We start from the raw sequence: 21302 nt of genomic DNA, 5'->3' as shown, positions 1-21302 counted from the left end.
AATAACCAGGTCTTTACTTTCTTGCGGAATACCATTAGAGATGGTGCTAATCTGATGTCTGTGGGAAGGGCGTTCCACAGGCGGGGAGCCACCACCGAGAAGGCCCTATCTCTCGTCCCCGGCAGCCGTGCTTGTGAAGCTGGCGGGATCGAGAGCAGGGCCTCCCCAGAAGATCTCAAAGTCCTGGTGGGCTCATAGGCCGAGATGCGGTCGGATAGGTAGCTTGGGCCGGAACCGTTTAGGGCTTTAAAGGTCAACGCCAGCACTTTGAATTGAGCCCGGTAGCAAATCGGTAGCCAGTGGAGTTGGCACAACAGGGGGGTTGTATGCTCCCTGCGTTCCGCTCCTGTTAGAATCATGGCTGCCGAGTGTTGGACTAGTTGAAGCTTCCGAGCTGTCTTCAAAGGCAACCCCACGTAGAGAGCGTTGCAGTAGTCTAGGCGGGATGTAACCAGAGCGTAGACTACCGTGGCCAAGTCAGACTTCCCAAGTTACGGGCGCAGCTGGCGCACAAGTTTTAACTGTGCAAATGCTCCCCTGGTCACCGCCGAAACCTGGGGTTCCAGGCTCAGCGATGAGTCCAGGATCACACCCAAGCTGCGAACCTGCGTCTTCAGGGGGAGTGTGACCCCATCCAACACAGGCTGTAACCCTATATCCTGCTCGGCCTTGCGACTGACCAGGAGTACCTCTTTGGATTCAATTTCAATTTGTTCACCCTCATCCAGACCGTTACAGCGGCCAGGCACCGGTTCAGGACCTCGACAGCACCCTTAGTAGCAGGTGGAAAGGAGTGACAGAGTTGGACATCATCTGCGTACAGATGGCACCGTACCCCGAAATTCCAGATGATCTCTCCCAGCGGCTTCATGTAGATGTTAAACAACATGGGAGACAGAATTGAACCCTGTGGAACCCCACAAGACAACGGTTGTGGGGTTGAACAGGTGTCACCCAGCAACACCTTCTGGGATCGGCCCGCTAGGAATGACCGGAGCCACTGTAAAACAGTGCCTCCAAGTCCCATCCCCACAAGGCATTCCAGAAGGATACCGTGGTCGATGGTATTGAAGGCCGCTGAGAGGTCCAGCAGCACCAACAGGGACACACTCCCCCTGTCGAGCTCCCGGCGCAGGTCATCCACTAAGGCAACCAAGGCTGTCTCGGTACCATGTCCCGGTCTGAAACCAGACTGTGCCAAATCCAGATAATCCATGTCTACCAAGAATACCTGGAGTTGAGAGGCCACCACGCGTTCCAGGACTTTGCCCATAAAGGGGAGATTGGGCACTGGCCGAAAGTTGTCAAATTTAGTGGGGTCCAGTGATGGTTTTTTCAACAGCGGTTTTATTATAGCTTGTTTTAAGCTTGCTGGAATCTTGCCTTCCCGAAGAGAGGCATTCACCACCACCTCCACCCACTCAGCCAATCCCCTTCTGGCCTCCTTTAGAAGCCAGGATGGGCAGGGGTCTACGATGGACGTGGTAGGCCTCATTCCTCCAAGTATCTTGTCCACATCCTCGGGTTTCACCAATTGAAAAGAATCCATCAAAATAGGACAAGCAGGTGCTCGTGTTACATCCTCAGAGACTGCTTTTAACGTGGTATCCAGACCAGGGTGGATCAAAGCTTCACAGCAAAGGCTTCACAGCAAGAGGCCGAATTGTCAGGGTTCCCACCTTGAGTGGTGGGATTTAAAAGGCCTCTAACAATTCGGAACAACTCAGCCGGACGGTTCTTTGCAGACGCAATAGTGGCCGCGAAGAAGTCTTTCTTCGCGGCCTTTATTGCCGCGGCATATGCCCTTAAAAAGGACACAAACCGTGTTCGATTTGGCTCGTTTGGATCCAAACGCCACACGCTCTCTAGTTCCCTCTTCCTTCGCTTCATCGCTGCCAGTTCCTCGGTGAACCAAGGAGCTGGTTTAGCTCGGCTACTCGAGAGGGGACGTTCCGGAGTGATCGTGTCAATTGCCCCATTCCAGAAAGCGACCAGAGCATCGACAGGATCACCTACTGAGGCGGCGGGAAACTCCCCAAGAGCCGTCAGGAATCCATCCGGATCCATAAGCCTCCTGGGGCAGACCAGCTTAATGGGTCCTCCACCTCTGCAGAGGTTAGGGGGTGCAGTGAGCCTAAATCTGACCAGGAAGTGGTCGGTCCATGGCAACGGAGAGATGGTTAGCTCCTCAACACCGCCACCTTCCTCCCATCCCTGGCAGAAAACCAAGTCCAATGTATGTCCCGCACTGTGATGCACGCAGCACCGTGATGCACGCCAGATCTGCCCGTTCATCCAGGATTAGGTCCTGGATGAAAGTTGTTTTTCCATTGACAGATCTGGTGTTCAACAGCACCACCTTCAATCCGGAGGGACCGCCATCCTGGTTACACCAATTTACCATGTTAGGAGACCGGTTTGGAATTACTAATGTTGCTACACGATCCCTAGGCCGAATTAATGGTCTCCTTTTCTTGCATCTCCCCTTCCCCACCACCACTTCTATGGGGGCCCCTCGGCTGGTGGAACACCCTCCCCCCTCCATGCCGCATTCCATATCCATAACCTCAGTTTGCATTTCATTGTTGGTTTTTTGATTTGTTGAGGTCTCAGTTCGCCATACATTTCGGTTCCCTTTATCTCTCCCCCCCCCCCCCCCGTCCTGTTGTTTCCCGCAAACTCCAGCCCGCTTTGTCCCCTGTCCCTTTCACAGTTAATTAACAGCAGGAATAGTAAATATAAGGGGATGGGGGAGCACATGGGTAATAGTTGTTAGGACGCTTCAGTAGAGCTTCACAATTTCGAAAAATGCCGTAAATAATCGTCCCCAGAGTTCCTAAAGTACAAAAGTGCTACTGATATTTAGCCAGTACTAGTTAAAGTGTGGCGTGGAGGTAAGTGCTAAGATGGATAGATTAGCAGCAGTATAGGTATAGGGATTAGCAGCAATATAGGTACAGTATGTTCACTAAAACTTCCCAATTTCGAAAAGTGCAGTAGAAATCGTCTCCAGAGTTCTTAAAGTGCAAAGGTATAGCTATGTCCCAGGAGCATCCTCTCCTTACATTTCACCCACATCTATGGCAGGCATCCTCAGAGGTTGTGAGACCTCCCAACCTGCCATAGATGTGGGCAAAACGTCAGGAAATAATGCTTCTGGAACATGGCCACAGAAGCTAGAAAACTCACAGCAACCCAGAATAACTTTCTTTTTGCTAGGATCTGTATATAACTTTTAAGTCATTTTCACCTTCAGTTCAAATGGTGAAAAAGTATATGTATATGTAGATATAACATACTTTAATATAAGCATACACCTTCTCTTTCTTTTAGTACACTTTTTGGAACTTTGTACCGAAGAATTTGTTTGAGCAGTTCCGAAGAATAGCAAACTTTTATTTTCTCATCATTTTTCTTGTACAGGTAAGGCATTCCTAGTTTTTTGGGGTTTTTTTGTTGTTCCAATTTTTAAAAAAAGATATACATGCCTGCAAAGCCCAATTAAAATTAAACATGCCAGTCTTTGTTTATGTTATATTTGGACAGTAGAAAAAAGCAACTAAAATTTGCCAGAAAAACTTCTCACAAGAAAAAGATGGAATTTTAGGAACCGCAATGGAAAATGACTTCTTATCCAGGGAGTCATGATTTCTTTCAGTTACTTATTGAATATTCACTCAATGGACAAACTGATTTGCTTTTGCGCAACATATGGCATAGGGATGGGGAATGTCTGACCCTCCATTTGTTGTTGGGCCCCAAGTTCTGTTGAGGACCCATACACCAATTTTTGACTTTCTAAAAACTTATAACATGTGCCTCCTCCCCACATTCCCTCCAGAGTATAAGCACAACTACTTATTTTAACCAAAGCCTACAATAAAGTCATGTATTCAATTGCTTCTTTTTCTGGTATGCTTTACAGTTCTAGTTTTGGTTCAACTTCAGAAAATGCATATATGTTTTAGAGCAAAAGCAATCAGCCACAGTTGGTTCACACTTATTTTACTCCTAAAATATGTCACTCTGGAAACTGAGAAACTAAAAAAAATTCCAAATGGCTACCTCACAAGTATCCCCCTGATATTTCTGATTATCTCCTTTGTGAAATGTTGCTTCTAAAAATACTTTTTTGGGGGAAAAAGTGAACTACCTCACATTATTAACTGAGATGATCAAGAAAATTGTGCAACCAATATGTAGTGAAATGTGCAAAGATCTATGGACTTTTTTTACACTTCAAATGACAGCAGCAGAAGTTAAAAGCAATTTCAGTAAGTAATTGGATTCTGCATGCTTTTAGTGTTGCAAAAGACATGCATGCAAAGGCTGAAAAGATAAATATTCAGCATTTATTGTTCAATTCTGAGAAGATCATACTGTCTGCTGTACTGCTCCTTCCAACCCCACCCATGTCCCCATCATAGAAAAAAAACTTGTTTATGACATGGAAAGTGGGGAAGGGGAATAACCAGTGAAAACAGGGGAAATAGTTTTCCTCCTTCAACCCACCCTCCACCCCCATAAAATGGACTATCCTTCTCTCTCTAGCGCCCCCTTGTGGCCTCCACCTGGATAATGAATCATTACCAATTTGTTTTAAAAGTTTTAAAAATAAAGTTTTAAAAAGTGATTTTGGTAATTCTCTGTTTTCTAGTTAATCATTGACACACCAACTAGTCCAGTGACCAGTGGGCTTCCACTTTTCTTTGTCATCACTGTAACAGCTATAAAACAGGTAAGAAACTTGCTTTTCAACTTTAAAAAAAGTATTATTTTTTCCCCTTGCTTATGTACTTCCTGGTATCCTTGACTCTTAGGCTGAGAAGTATTTGCTCCTTTGGCAATCTTTGAATCTGTCTTATTTTTGTTTAATGCATCTCCGGTTTAATTGAATGTAAAATATTTTAAATTAAAGTATATAAATAGTATAAGAGGGTTATATAATGGAATAGGAATTCGAATCGGGGGAAAGAGAACACATTCAGTTTTCAGAGCGGTTTCTCTTGGACTTGCTCAAAGTTGAAAGGAAGCAATACTACAGCTGAATTTGGAACAGACATCAGTAGATATCACATTCAACTTGAAGCAGTGGAAAAATTAATCTACCTTGTATAATCACTTTTGTATCCTATCTGGGACTCTGGATAGCTTGCAGAGTAAAGAGAAATTCAAATAAAAAACATGCATGGTCAAAATTGTATAAGAAGTTGTGATTGAAAGAGTATTAAACTATCAGTATGAAAACCATTTAAAACTTTATTTTTTTTTAGCAAAGAATAAAAGTAGTATAGTACTTTGAAATCCAAGCAATGAGGTGGATCATTCAGTTGCCCCTGTTTGAATATAAGTTTCCCCACTTACATTTATATATGTACCTAGATGATAGGCCAGCATGATGTATTGGTTTTAGTGTTGGAGACCAGGGTTCAAATCCCTGTTCATTCCCTGCTATTCTCTCAGCCTCAGAGAAAGGCAAATATTTGAACAAATCTTACTTGGATCAAGGCTTCCTAAACTTTTCCACTTGCAACCCCTTTCAGCCTGAGAAATCTTTATATAACCCCAGTAGAGAAGTATATAAAATAGGTATAAAAATAAAATATTTATTGATAACAAATCAACAGTTACAAAGCTTGCTTAACAGCTTTTCCCTGTTTATGAAGTACAGCTGAAGCGTCTTCTGCAGTTCACTGTAAACACTGCAGAACAGATTCATGTAAATGTCTAAACAGCTATTAAGTCAGTGTTTCTCAACCTGGGGGTTGAGAACCCTAGGGGGTCATGAGGCGGGGTTCAAAGGGGTCACCACAGACAATTAGAAAACTCATATTTCTGATGGTCTTAGGAACCCTTTTGGCAGAGAAGGCTGAAGACCTCTTTGCCTGTCCTTCTCTTCCTTTTTTGGTGTTGGTGAACTGCAACTCCCAGAATTCAAAAGCAGCCCCCCAACCCAAACACTATTCAGTGTTGGCCATGTAGATAATGTGTCAAGTTTGGTGGAGATCCATTGTGGGCTGGGTTCAGAGTGCTCTTTCATTATGGGTTAACTATAAATCTCAGCAACTACAACTCCCAATTGCCAATGTCTATTTCCTCAAAACTCCACCAGTGTTCACATATTTGAGTATTCATGCCAAGTTTGGTCCAGATCCATCATTGTTTTGAGTCCACTGTGCTCTCTGAATACAGGTGAACTACAATTCCAAAACTTAAGGCCAATGTCCACCCAACCCTTTTAGTATTTTGTTGGTCATGGGAGTTCTGTGTGCCAAGTTTGGTTCAATTCTGCCATTGGTGGAATTCAGAATGCTCTTTGATTGTAGGTGTATTATAAATCCCAGCAACTACAATTCCCAAATGACAAAATCAATCCCCTCTCCCCCAATCCCACCAGTATTCAAATTTGGGCGTATCGGGTGTTTATGCCAAATTTGGCCCAGTGAATGGAAATAGATCTTGCATATCAGATATTGACATATCAGAAGTTGTGGGGTCACCACAACATGAGGAACTGTATTAAGGGGCCACAGCATTAAGAAGGTTTAGAACCACTGCACTAAGTGATGTTCAGAAAGCTTTTACGGTTGCCAAATTTTTCAGAACCCCAACATAGCGTCAAGGGGCCCCCATTTGAGGTTGAGACTCATGGTTTAAGAAGCAGTGTCCTAGGCAATACCTTGATAAGGTTGTCCTAGGGTCATCAAAAAGTGAATCTCCACTCAGCCATAAAAGTCACTGTATAGAATAACTGTGACATCAAGCTTCAAATATGGGAACTGGTAAAAAAAAATTGCATTAAGACAGAAAGGGGCCTCTTACGTTCTCTGAAGTACTTTTCCTAGGTTTCCACAATATACACTGTCATACTACAATTTTTCTAATTACATTATGCAAGTGTAATAAGCCAAATGATAAAGGGATTGTTTTTCACTGGAATTCTTAATATTAATTTGCTTTTTCATTTAAGGGCTATGAAGACTGGCTTCGTCACAAAGCCGACAATGCAATGAACCAGTGTCCTGTTCACTTCATTCAACATGGCAAACTGGTTAGAAAACAGAGCCACAAACTAAGAGTAAGTATCACACATCTATACATTTCTTGATTTGACTTTCTGTGATATGACAAGGTAGGCAAAGACTGAATAAATGGATGCAGTATGGAATTCTTTAAATTATTGTATTGGCAAAAATAATAAGTTATTTGTGAATGTAATCAGTTGGTCGTGTGCTTATATTACAATATGCTCCCGGTCCCACCGGCCTCGCAAGTCCGTCTGGTGGGGACGAGGGACAGGGCCTTCTCGGTGGTGGCCCCTCGGCTCTGGAACTCTCTCCCACTGGGGATCAGAACCGCCCCTTCTATCCTGACAATTAGGAAACAGGTGAAGACTTGGCTATGGAGACAGGCATTCGACGAGTGAGTCAACACCCTGAGATATGGATGGAGAATGATGAGCAACGATTTTAGTCTGACGACTGACCATTGTAATTATTGATTGGAATTGCTGTTTTAATGTTTTACTGTAATATGAATTATGATGTTTTATTGATTGTATGTGATATTACGGTTAGAAACCAGTCTGAGTCCCTCGAGAGAGGTGAGAAGGCCGGTATATAAAACTTTTAAATAAATAAATAAATAAATAAAATATGAAATCTTACACTACTTCAATAGCAGGTATCTTTGAAAAGCTGTTTACTAAATTCATGATCTAGTGTAGAACTACTCTATAATCAAGAACTTGCTTGATTACCTGTTACCTGCAACAGCAAAATAAGGAATTAAGATAAGCTGGCCAGAAATGAGCTAATGATGAACCAGCTTCTGCCAACCTAGCAGTTTGAAAATATGCAAATGTGAGTAGATCAATAGGTACTGCTTCGGCAGGAAGGTAACAGCACTCCATGCAGTCATACTAGCCACATGATCTTGAAGGTGTCTACGGACAACACCGGCTCATCGGCTTAGAAATGGAAGTGAGCATCACCCCCCAGAGTCAGACATGACTAGACTTTATATCAAGGGAAACCTTTACCTTTTTAGGCAAGCCAACCCCCAGGGTAGCAGAACCTCATCTTGTACATGTAGGATGGTAAACTAACAAACCTTCAAGCATTTGCTTAAAAGTAGCGTGTAATCCATGTGATGGAAAATTCCATGAACAAATTAATGCCTTCAGTTGTATAATTTACTACATATGACATTCTAACTATACAGCAGTCCCCAAGTTACTAACAAGAAAGACAGATCATATTTACAAAAAAAAAATACAATATGTGTGTTGGGTGGGAAGAAAAATAGTCTGGACAGATGAGTGTCCAGTGAACCTGGATTTCTAACCGAGTGGGAAAACGTGCAAGTGAAAATTGGTAAAGAGAGCAAGAATAGAATTAAATCTGCTGGGAAAAAGAAAAGGCTAGCAAGATGGAACCTGAACAGGAACCTTGAAACATTTTATTTCATCACGGTTATGTTGTTTTTTGTTATCACGAGGAACTAGCTTACCTTTATGTGGGCTGCAAGGCTGTCTATCTTAAATCTTTTGTCTCTCCAGTCCCTACTTACATATTTTAAAAAATAACAATAGGCAGAAGCAGTATCCAGGTCCTGATGCATATTAAATGAAAGGTGTCTTCTGAGCTAGGTTTCCAACATGTTCATTCATTTGCTACTCAATCATGTTTGTTGCTGTTCCAGTTTTGATAAATCTCCATAAATATGTCAGCTGCTCTAATATGCACACTTAATAGGGAGAAAGTTCCTTTGAACACACTGGCAATTATTTCTGAATAAACCTGTGTGAGGCTGGCTTTAAGAAAAGTGGTTCAAAGTAAATCTCTTCCTAGAAGCTAAAAGCCTGTTTTGTTATATGTTACCGAATGTTCATCCCCTCTCATTCCTGCCGAGAGCAATTTAAAAAAAGAAAGCATACAAATTATGGTTATCACAGTAGCTCATTCAAGTTTATGCACACAGCGATTATTACACCATGATGAGTTTTCAATGCAAGTTCAATGCAAACAATAAGCAGTTTACTCCACAGCATCAAAATGAGGCAGGAGTGGGGAGGGAAGACATTGCCTGATCCACATGACTCACTTGCGTAGTGTCAATTACCATAGCGTCCTGCAGAACCTTAATGGTGAGCAAATTTGTTATTTGTGTAGCTTAGGTGATCACTATTAATAATATTTTAATAATGTATCCCTTTAATAATGAGTAATAAAAACAATAATAATCAATTATTTAATAATTAATCCCTTCGTTAATAAGCAATAATCTATTTATTGAATCATTATTACTCTATTACTAATATTGGAATCATAGACTCATAGACTGATAAGAGTTGGAAGAGACCACATGGGCTATCTAGTCCAACCCCCTGCCATGCAAGAAAAGCACAATCAAAAGTATTCCTGACAGATGACCACCCAGCCTCTGTTTAAAGGTTTCCAAGGAAGGAGCTTCCACCACACTCCAAGCAGAGAGTTCCACTGTTGAACAGTTTGCACGGTCAGGTATTTCTTCCTAATGTTCAGATGGAATCTCCTTTCCTGTAATTTGAACCCATTGTTCCTAGTTCCAGTTTCAAGGGCAGTAGAATACAAGTCTGCTCCCTCTTCCTTATGACACCCTTTCACGTATTTATACATGGCTGTCATATTTACCATTTTTGTTTTTGGAACCCACCCTGAGTACCTTTGGGGAGAGAGGGTGGGTTAAAAATAAAGTTTCATTATTTTTTATTTATTATGTCTTCTCTCAACCTTCCCTTCTGCTGACTAAACATACCCAGTTCTTTAATACACCCCTCATAGGACATGGTCTCCAGACATTTAATCATTTTAGTTGCCCTTCTCTGTACACCTTCCAGCTTGTCAATATCCCTCTTGAACTATGGTGTCGAAAACTGGAAACAGTATTTCAGATAAGGTCTAACCAAAGCAGAATACAATGGCACCATGACTTCTCTCGATCTAGACCAATGGTCCTCAACCTGTGGGTCCCCAGGTGTTTTGGCATACAACTCCCAGAAGTACCAGCCAATTTACCAGGTGTTAGGATTTCTGAAAGTTGAGGGCCAAAATAAAAATAATAAAATCACATCAAAATATTAAAACCATTTACTTAAAGAATAATTGAGGAAATGTGTCTTCATCGCTTTCTGAAAATTGGAGATAGATGTATTTTAGATGGGTGTAAATTCTCAGCGGACAACCAGTCCTTTGAGAGTTATATTTTCATATATTACATTTTCAGGTAGGTCTTCTACATAGTTCAAAGCTTTTAAAGATTAAGGCTATCACCTTGTACTGAGTCTGGAAAACAATGGCTGGGGCTAATTTTTAACCTATATGAATTGATGTCAGTAGGTTAAATCCCTGTGTTTTGCACCAATTTATTTTGAAAACACTTTAAAATGGTTTTAAACACAGAGCACATTGTAATAGACTAGCCAGATCAGCCTCATTCAGGACCAATAATAACTGGCACACTAAATGTAGCTGAGCAATAACACAGTGCTTTCACATCTGAAAAACCCAGAGTCAAGGTACAATCAATTAGCAATCCCAATCTGAGATTCAGAAGGTGTGCATCCCCTCTATGACAGGTTAAATACAGTTCCTGATCCAGGCTTTCTACTAATCATCTCCTCTTTCTTGCCTGTCCATAGTTTCAGTTTATTACCCTCATCCATGTGCCACTGAAATGTAGTCCAGAAAAGTATCCCTATCAGATTCTATAGGGAAAAGAATACTAAGAACGTGAGCATGTTCACTGCTAGATCACATTAATAGTGTCTCTTTTCTTGCATGGTCTTTCCAATAATAGATTGTCAGATACTTCACAAACAGATCCTGAAGGTCCAGATCTGCCCCCTGGGTTGTATTCACTGCTCCTGAACATGAGGTTCTTTTTTACTTGTATAGCAATGGTTTCCAACGAGTGGTCCACAAGAACTAAAATATGGTCCGCAGCCTCACCATTACAACAAGAGCAATTGGTCTAACAAGACCCTCTTATAGTGCCAAGGCTAATTAAATATGTTTTTTTGTGAACAAGCAGATAGTGGCTACTGGATGGCATATGCTCTGTATCAGAAATTAGAGCTGATGTGGTCTATCCAATGCAATTTTCTGAATCAGCACCCCAAATAACCAAACCGAATCTAAAGTTGACCAAAACCTGATTCGTAACCCTTTCGGTACTAATGTTGGAGAGTGGTCCTTGGTCAAAAAAAGGCTGGGAACCTCTGTTGTGTAGCTAGGAAGAAAATGATCAGTCTGAATGTAACTTGAGAGTATTAGCTTCTCCTTATGAATTATGCTGCTTTATATTTTCCTGAATGTTGTTCTGTTGGCTAAATGGGTCAATGAGAAGCTTCTGCTTGCCAGATGATCCTTTCTCATTCCTCCAGAGAGAGTAGTCTGCATGTTGCTTCACTTCACAAAAGCATGAAAAATGAGTAGGGTTATTTGGAGAAATGTGTTCACATTTTTCATCCTGTTTTAGTTTAAATAGAGCTTTTTTGAAAAATCAGAAACCTATTATCTAGATGTGACATTTTTAAAAGGATGCTATAGGATAATTTGCGGTATGTGCTTGTTGTGGATGTTCTGAACATTGTTTTCTATTTAAATACTTGCAATCTGAAAAATAAAATTGTTGACAGAATACTAAAGATATCACTATAGATTAAGAGGGTAAACTGTTTATACTTCTTTTGTTTGTGTTCTTGCCTCATGTCTCTTCTAGGTTGGAGATATTGTGATGGTAAAAGAAGATGAAACATTCCCTTGTGACTTAATATTATTGTCCAGTAGTCGGGCAGATGGAACATGTTTTGTTACAACAGCAAGTTTGGATGGCGAGTCCAGTCATAAGGTAATAAGCTCAGATAAAATGTCAGTATAAGGCCAAAGACTGGAATTCAGTATTTCTGTAACATTGTGCATCTTGTGAATGAAGGTACCTATTTCTTACTGTTAAGAGTAAGTGGCTTATGTTTCTAGAACCTACAACGGATTCGATATTCTAGGATTATTTTGGAGGTTGACAGTATCATGCAAGTAAAGAAGTATGATATTTCTATTAAGGACTAATGAAAGAAGTCCTGTTTGGGTATAAAATATCAAATATTGAATGCTCTTGGCAAATAAGATTGGCACATCTTATTTTTTTTGTCCTTATGCAAGGGTTTAATATTTGTGGAAATACAGGTACAATACAGTTTGCAAAGCAGATATATTCTTTGTTATTACATCTGTAACAGAAATCTTGGTACAAGAAGCATAAATAACAGAGAAGGAATAGCGATAGGTTCCTACAATAACAAAAAGAGCAGGTCTACATGTTTGAGCAATCATTTCATTTGAAACTAACACTATGCACATGTGAAATGAAAAATAAAAACAAGTGAGGTAAACCATGCATAGGTTAACAAAAGCATTTTGAAACCTTCTTGAAGGCTTCTTCCAAAATGCATCCAGGAATGACTTTTGTTTTCAACAGTTTCCACCATTTTTATACAGCCTTAAAGGTAACAACCAACACTTTTTGCCTTTTCCAAAAACTGATGGTCAGCCCATGCAGTTATTTCCATATAGGTGTAATGCGGTTATTCCTAGACGCACCGGTAACCAATCTGTCCCCCATGTTTTACACAGTTGAAGTTTCTGAACTTGATACAGAGGTAGCCCAATCTGTAGTACATTGCTGAAGTCCAGCTTTGAAGTCTGTGCACTCCTGCCTTTAGGTTCACCAGGTCTAGGAAGGGGCACAGATGACGTATCAGCTGAAGCTAACAGCAAACCTTCCTAACTGTCATTTGTCTGAGCTATTATTTGAAGTGATGAATCCGGAGGTACCCTCTAGCAGCAAACGAGGGAAGTGTACCCCATTCAGGATTGGTTGACACCTCCAACACCAGGTTAGGACCCTGAGTAGAAACTGTCTTGGTTCCGTTTGGATTCAGTTTTAGCTTGTTTTTTTCCCCTCTTCTCCCATTACGTCCTTCACAAATTCTCAAAGGTGACACACTATCCTTAGCTTATTTTTGAATATAAGGAGAAATGTATTTGTATGTGATGGTATGTTGTCTCCAAGGAATCTCTCCCAGCAGTTTCATGCAGATGTTGAACAGTATTGGGGATAGAATAGCACTTATTAGAAATTTCATTTGCTAATAAAGCATTCCAGCTTTTATATAGAACTGTAGAGGTTTACCAGGTAAAACTTTACTACATTACTATTATTTTTTCTCTTTTTTCATTTTGAAACCTCTAACTTCATTTTTATAGGTACCTTAATAAACACATGTGATATTTAGTAATGTCTTTGTTGTTCGTTCTAGACATATTATGCTGTCCAAGACACGAAGGCCTTTCAAACTGAACAGGATATTGACACCCTGCATGCTACTATTGAATGTGAACAACCCCAGCCTGATCTTTATAAGTAAGGATATATCCAGTAAATTTCCTTCGTTATTCTGGTTATATTAAAATAACTTTAACCATACTACATGTTTTCTGCACATATTGAAAAGGCAATATGTAAGTCTGTGGTTCAGCCTCTTTCCTTTTCCTTTAAGAACATCATTCATCATTACCAGCATGGGTGGGTGACAGGCATAAATAAAGATCTTGTAATAATAATCATAATTCTATGCAGCTTTATAGGACCAATATTAAGTGTGAAAGCCTGTTATGAGAGAATGACCTCTGGATCAGATAGATGAATAGAGGATGGAATATCTCTACAGAGGACTTGTTGTATGACATTTTTTCAGTGAGTAAAATGGCAGACCAGGGAAGAATATGCAAGAAGAGGCTCAAAGAAGTGGAACTCATCCAGAATTTGAGCCCACTCTTACTTGTTGTGTTTTGCAGCTGTGTTTACAAAGAAGCATGTTGAGTGGAGAAAATGAGGCCCTCCAGATATTGTTAACTACAACTCTCATTTTATCTTTCCATGTTGCAATCCAACTTCATCATCAGGGTCACACATTGTTCACCCTATGCTTTGAACTTGTCTGCTCTTTGCAACTGTGTAGCATACTACTTGGCATCATTTCAGAGAAGCTTGTCTAAGGCCCCCATTTACACTGATCATGTAATGCAGTTTCAAACTGCATTATATGGCAGTGTAAATGGTGCCAATGTCAACTCACACTATTGTATTCAAGTTAGCTGCCTTGCTTTAAATTCATCAGTTTCTTAGTTGTGCCCTCTATGAACTCATCTTTAACATTTAAATAAACATTTACATAAAATGGTTTTGTATGCATTCAAAATGGTTTATGCCAACTTTCGTTTTGGACTGGTTGTTGAGAATTTATGCCTAGCCACCTCCCTGTTCCCCATCTTGCAAAAACAGCCACATAGTATTGGATCTGCCTCAATCATTATGGTATCACTATTTTCTGAACAAGTTTTTTATGCCAAGTTTGTGGTCTGGGGATAGAGCCAAGCAGCTTCAGTTTCTGCCAGCATTTTCATTCTCACTGTCAGGTCATCCGTAGGATACTGTCTGGAGTATCTGCCAAGAGAGAGCTAAGTAACAGTTGAGTGCTAGCTCTGGGTTAGCATCAATTCATGAATTTGATATCCACTCACAATTTCAAGCTCACTGTTGCTGGGAGATGTATTGGAAGTTCTGGTTTTCAAAAGTAGCTATTCCAAATTACAGAATTTAGATCTGATATTGCATGCATTTATAGGAATTAAACAACACCGTTATTATTATGTTCCTATGTACCTTGAGGATACTTCCAACTTATGACAACCTTAAAGCAAACGTAACATTTCTTAACAAGTTTTGTTCAGAGAGGATTTGCCCTTGCCTTTCTGTGAAGCTGAGAAATTGTGATTTGCCAGGCAAAGGCCTTGAGACCTGATTATCTGGAGCCCTAATCTAATAAACCACTGAACCACTCTGTCTCTCTAAAAAGCCATACATTACATAATGTTTAGTCATGATGAATGTTACTATAAGCAAACAAAAGGATGTAGCACTAATTCTATGTAAATAGTGTTTGGTTGTGATCTTTGAGCATTACAGTGTTGAAACTAAGACCAATTAAACTTGCTTCTGAGAAACGCACTCTCAATAGAGCCATCAGACACAGGAGCTTCCAATGAAATTCATGTATTTATAGGCTCAGTGGAATTGTTTGTACTCTGTGGACCTCATAGGAACTAAATCAGCTGAACTACAGGCTTTGACTGATTTATCATGAATACTAAATCTAAGTAGAAAACAGATGTCAGATAAACATTGTTTTATACTGTGGATTCAGCATCTGCCAAGGATGGAAAATACTCTACAGAGACGTTGTCTTGATCTAGTTACATAGGTCCTTAATCAGAGTTCGCCACATTTAATTGGGCCTCTGTCTAAAGCCTTTTACATAGTATACTTTCCAAGATTCTTTTTCATGACTCAAGACCTTGCATGAAACATATTGTTACAAAAATACTTTTGCTTGATCCCTGTTAATTTTTCATAGTCACAACATGGGCAATTTTGGCATGAGACCAGAAACACTAGACAACATATACCCATCATTTCAATTTCAAATGCCCACATTAGAACAGTTAGGATGAAGGCTCTCATAGAATTCAGAAATTTACCTAATTGAACTTAAGACAAGTCATCATTATTTGTGGTCAAGCTGTATTATGGTGAGCCTATGAATGAGAAACCTCCAAAATCCCTGATCATCAACTGCCCTGATCAAATCTTTCAAACTCAGGGTCGTGGCTTTCTTAACTGAATCAACTCACAAGTAGTGCAGGCTTCCTACTACCTTCTACTTTGCTGAGCATGATTATCTTTTCCAGTGAGTCCCATCATCTCATGATATGTCCAAAGTGTAACAGTCTCAATTTAGGTATTTTCATTTCTAGTGACAGGTCAGGCTTGATTTGCTCTAAAGCTATTCAAGATGACATGTCATGCTCTTTAGATATAGTCAGAGCAAAATATGGGGAGACAAAAGGATTGATTTGAAATGGAAGGAGTGCTAGGGCTTAGATATTTTGCCTGGATGCAAAAGGAGAAGGAAAGGGAGGCAGTTACAGTTTAGCCGTGTGACCAAAACTTAGGGCCTAGCGATAGGCATGTTGAAATCCAGAGTCGTTAGTGCACTTCCATTGATCATTCTGAATATGTAATCACTCAGTCACATAATGTGAGATTACCATAGTATGAGTAAATAACATGTAAACTGATGTATGGTTTTATTTTTGGCATTTTTTCATGTCAGGAGCAACTTGAGAAACTGCAGGTTGCTTCTGGAGTGAGAGAATTGGCTGTCTGCAACGACATTGCCCAGGGGTCACCCGGATGTTTTTGATGTTTTACCATCCTTGTGGGGGGCTTTTCTCATGTGCCCGCATGGTGAGCTGGGGCTGACAGAGGGAGCTTATCTTCCCTCTCCCCGGATTCTAACTTCTGACCTGCTGGTCTTCAGTCCTGCTAGCACAAGGGTTGAACCCATTGCACCGCCGGGGGCCCCATTTTTATTTTTTTTTGCATTGAATGTTTGCCATGTTTGTTGGAAACTGCCCTGCATCCCTTTGGAGAGATTATATTGTTGTTGTTGTTATTACCCCTTTTCTTCTAGGGCTGTATATGTTGTCTATAGCAGTGTTTCTCAAACTGTGCTCCTCCAAGTATTTTGGACTTCAACTCCCAGAAATCCCAGCCAGCTGAGCTTACCAGTTGTTAGGGATTGTGGGTGCTGAAGTCCAAAACATCTGGAGGAGCGCAGTTTGAGAAACTCTGGTTTATAGAAAATAACTGAATTAAAATTTTAGGAAGGGCATTCATTGCTGTGACTAGACTGCAGTAAGAAATTCAGGAGAAAAACAGAAGGGACACCTAAGGATACAGACTTTATGAGGAGGAGGAAACGGTGGTGATGCCATGTGTTCTTAGAGGTGTAGCGGTGATTCATCTTCTCTGAGGCAAAAAGCTGGAGCTATTAGCATTCAAGTCCGTACAATTACTGAGATTCTCTGTTCTGCATTCCTAGAGGCACACTGATACTGAGGCATTACCTAATGTGTTTTTCCTTTTACAGATTTGTTGGCCGAATAAATGTTTATCATGACAGAAATGAGCCTGTTGCAAGGTAAGAATGAAAACAGATGGATAAGCCCACATCCTTGGGCAAAGAAATAGGTTCTTTGTGCCTCAACCTAAACAGAATATATTGAAAAATGTTAGAGTGCTATCCCATACCTGTCTGTTCAGGCATAATGATAAAAAAAGATTAAAAGAAAAATGTAAATTCTCTTTGGGATTTGATTAAGCAAGAATTGTAGTCAGCACTAGAACATATGACATGGCAGAAAACACAGTTCAATATTTTGTCTTTCATGTTAGCATATTCACAGGTTGTGTGGGGAAGGAGCATCATGTGAGAAATATATATGTTAGTCCATGACCAACATATCTGAAAATATTAGTAAGTCTGTGCATTGCCTCCAGTTTTGCAGTTCTTATTCCACCTTAAAAGACATAGAAATAATCCATGGTTTGGAGGTGCAACAGTCCAGGTGCAAACACAATCCATAGTTTGTTCTAGGATTTATTCTCTGCCTTATTGGAAAATAGAAGAGACAGATTTCCTGGTTTGGACATGGGGAAAGATTAACCATGGATAAAAACCTGGCAATTAATTCAGTTTATCTTGCTTTGTGCAGAAGTGTTTAAGCAGATACACTGTTACAATTGCCATAACATACCTTGTCTGCAACAAACCAAAATTCTCCAGAATTATAGGTTGTCAGTGAGTGCAGATGTGCCTTATGAAGACTGAAAGGGAAGTAATGGTGGTAGCCTTGGGAATGGGTTTCATACATCTAAAAGGGCTAGAGTAGTAGCCTTTTGGTTGTCAGAGTCGGTCAGGAATAATTAAAAAGAGACCTGTAACTAACCAGGACAGAAAAGGGAAATTATTTATATGACCTGGGAAGAAAACTCTAGGTGAATTTCACTGGAGTTTCCAGCAGAGAGGAAAGCGCTGAAATTTGGCAGCTAGGTACAAAGCTAGGGTGTATATTTAATTAATGAAGATCTGTGTGTCTTGCTTTTAACAGAATGACTTTAAGGTTAATTGTCTTCTAGCTTTGTTGTCCTGCAAGCTGTGAAAATCAGATAGATGTATGTCGCTTGCATTTGCTTTTTATAATTTAATGTGCCCTTCTTATACTATGAGAATGCTTTAGCTTTAAAGCATGGGTGCTTTGGGATTTTTTTTATATGTTAATGCTTATATTTGTGCTGAGATGCTGAAGTAAAATTGATATTTATTCGTATTCAATTCAAATAGACTTTCCTTCTGATAACCAATAACTTTATGTGCTGGTTGTGTTCTTTACATTACTAACTTGTGGTTTGTATTGTTTTGGGATGATTTTATTCTTTTAATTCTCTATTTTAGTTCATGGGCAACATATAATTGCAATTTAAAATACAGCAAATAAGTTGTGTAAATGTTTGTTTGTTTTTGTTAAAAACCCAAAGCTGTGAATATGTTTTGTCTTTTCTTTAACTGGGAAGGTCTTTTAAAATAGATTTCAAGTTTATAATAACTGCAGAAATGTGCCTGCAGCAATGCAAAACAGTAGTAACGTAATTGGTATTTTAGAACAAGAGTAAGTCAGTGGGAGGCCATTCATTTAATGCTGTAGGAATACAAATATGTTGAAAAAAACAGGTTAGTTGGGTTGCTGTGAGTTTTTTTGGGTTGTATGGCCATGTTGCAGTAGCATACTCTCCAGATGTTTTGCCTACATCTTCAGAGGTTCTGTTGGCATTGAAGCAAGTGGAGTGTATATATATCTGTGGAATGTCCAGGGTGGGAGGAAGAACCCTTGTCTGTTTGAAGCAAGTGTGAATGTTGCAGTTAGCAAGCTTGCATAACATTGAGTAGCCATGAAGCTTCAAAGCCAATCAACAAGGGTACTGGTTTAGGAAGAGGTAACTGCCACTGATTGTTTGCTGTCTGGAGTTTCCCTGTTTCTGAGTGGTGTTCTTTATTTACTGACTTGATTCTGGTGTTTTTAATACCATATATACTCAAGTATAAGCTTTTTAGGCTGAAAAGGGCCCTCTCAGCTTATACTTGGATAAAAGTCCTGGCAGGAAGGTGTGGGGTGAAAGAAGGGCTTCTTTCAGCCCAATGCCTTCCTGCCAGGACCCTCACCTCTCCGCACAGCAACCCAGCTCTTCTTTCTCTCCTCCTTCCTTGCTGTACCTTCTTTCCTCCTCCCTCACCATGTGCTCCTTCCCCTCCATATCCCTAGCCCCGCACATGCCTTTCCCTCCATCTCCCTCACCCCCACATGCCTTTCCCTCCTTCTCCCTTGCCCCGCATATGCCTTCTCCCTCTTTCTTTCTTGCCCTTTGTGCATCTTTCTCTCCTTCTCCCTCGCTCTGCACACACCTTTCCCTCCTCCTCTCTCCCCCACTGAGCGCCTTCCTCTCCTCCTCTCGCAGCAGAGCGACCCAGCTAGGTTGCTCTGCCGAGAGCGGAGAACAGGCCTTCATCTCCTCAGTGCTTCCCACTTTCTCCTTTCCCACCTGTTTTTTCCCATTTTTCGAACACATCTTTCCCATCCTAGTCTTCCCTTTTTCTCGTTTCCCCCCTTCCTACCCCAATCTTTAGCATCCCCAGCCCCTCACACCCACTTTCCCAGCTCCCTTTCCATCCCAGCCTTCCCCAGGCTCCATCCTCTCTTTCCCATTTCGGATTTGCCCTCTTTAACACCACAGTTTCCCACTTTCCCAGCCCCTCTTTCTCATCCAGTCTTTTCCATTTTCCCAGTCTCCTTTCCCACCTCAATCTTTCCCACTTCTCTTTGGTGGTTCCTATGTAGACTTCTCCACAGCAGCACAGTATATGCTAGGCTTCTGCAGTGGCAGCTTCTAACCACTGCAGGAGTCTACCGTATACCATGCAGCTGTGGATAAGTCTACATAGGGACCAACCTGGACACAGAATATTATTTAGACACAAGTTGGGTGTAGAACTCATCTGTCACACCTTCTCAGAGCTTTAGGGCCCGAAGAGGGAAGCAATACCAGAAAGTGTTCCCAATCCAGGACTCTTTCACATTGTACATGTATAGTTCTGTGATCTCGCTCTAACTTACATGGCTGTTGCCTATATAATCCTGGAGAATGTAGTTTAATGAGGCAGATTCCACTTCATCCAAATCTGGGAAGGACTCAGGGTGGCTTACAAAAACAACAAAAATGGCAAACATTCAATGCCCAAGAACAAATAATAAAGAAACAATAGTAAAAGCAAAGAGAACATGGAGTAAACAGAATTCAATATAACCTATAAACAAGCAAGACTGAGTGCTAGAATAAATAAATATAACAAGTGCAAGGAACCAAAGCAATTAAAACACATTAATTTTAAAAGCATATTATAACATAAAGCAGAAACATAGTGCTATAAATATTGGGTATGAATGGTCTTGAACTTTGATGGGGGATCAGAAGAGTAACAGACATATAAACCCCATTCCTTTTTATTTATTTATTTATTTATTTATTTATGACATTTATATGCCGCCCTTCTCACCCCAAAGGGGACTCAGAGGGGCTTACAAGATATATATACATACAATATATTATATTATTACTGAGGTACAATATCAGTATTATATATTACTATATTGTACTATACCATTATATTGTAATATTATTAGTAATATTACATTTAATATAAAATATATAATTATAATATCATATTATTAGTAGTATTTTATTTTATTACATTATAATATTATAAATATTATATTTATATATATTATATTACATTACATTATATTATATTATATTATATTATTAGCATAGCACAGTAGACAAGGTGGAACCGTCTTCTGACCCCCTCTCTCTTCACTCAGAGTCGAGGTGGAATGACGCAATTGAATGTTCCCTCTATGCACACATACCTTCTATAGGTTTTCTTTAATGACTCTGGCCCTAGTCTATACCAACTGTTACTTGTGTGTTATTATATCCTCTACCTGCAGGGAACAGCCATCCCCACCTACTTTCCAAGCAGTGCATTGTTCTTTTAGCTATTTATAGTTATTTAAAGAGATATTTTGAACAAGGGACTCAGAAGCATCTGACAGTAATTTGGAGGTGTGAGGCTAAAGGAGAAATAGAGCAAAAAATGAGAGTTAGAACAAGGCTGAGGGAACTTTATGTAGGATTTGGGAATAAACTGATCTGAACACTGTGGCACTTTGTTTCAAGTAGAA

At 40.2% G+C, this 21302-nt stretch overlaps 1 protein-coding gene across 8 annotated transcripts in view; it reads left to right on the top strand.

Moving 5' to 3' along the window:
- Nucleotides 1-21302, top strand: part of ATP11A (ATPase phospholipid transporting 11A) — a 137111-nt gene that overhangs the window by 75778 nt on the left and 40031 nt on the right. For all 8 annotated transcript variants that reach the window (XM_060769616.2, XM_060769618.2, XM_060769615.2 and 5 more), the window contains exons 3-8: nt 3334-3423; nt 4658-4738; nt 6971-7078; nt 11764-11892; nt 13361-13464; nt 17096-17146. In XM_060769616.2, the coding sequence (XP_060625599.2) occupies nt 3334-3423; nt 4658-4738; nt 6971-7078; nt 11764-11892; nt 13361-13464; nt 17096-17146 (563 nt within the window). The remainder of the gene's footprint in view (nt 1-3333; nt 3424-4657; nt 4739-6970; nt 7079-11763; nt 11893-13360; nt 13465-17095; nt 17147-21302) is intronic.

Source organism: Anolis sagrei, chromosome 3 (genome assembly GCF_037176765.1).
Source record: "Anolis sagrei isolate rAnoSag1 chromosome 3, rAnoSag1.mat, whole genome shotgun sequence".
NCBI lineage: Eukaryota > Metazoa > Chordata > Lepidosauria > Squamata > Dactyloidae > Anolis > Anolis sagrei.
This window is presented reverse-complemented; position numbering and strand designations above follow the sequence as displayed.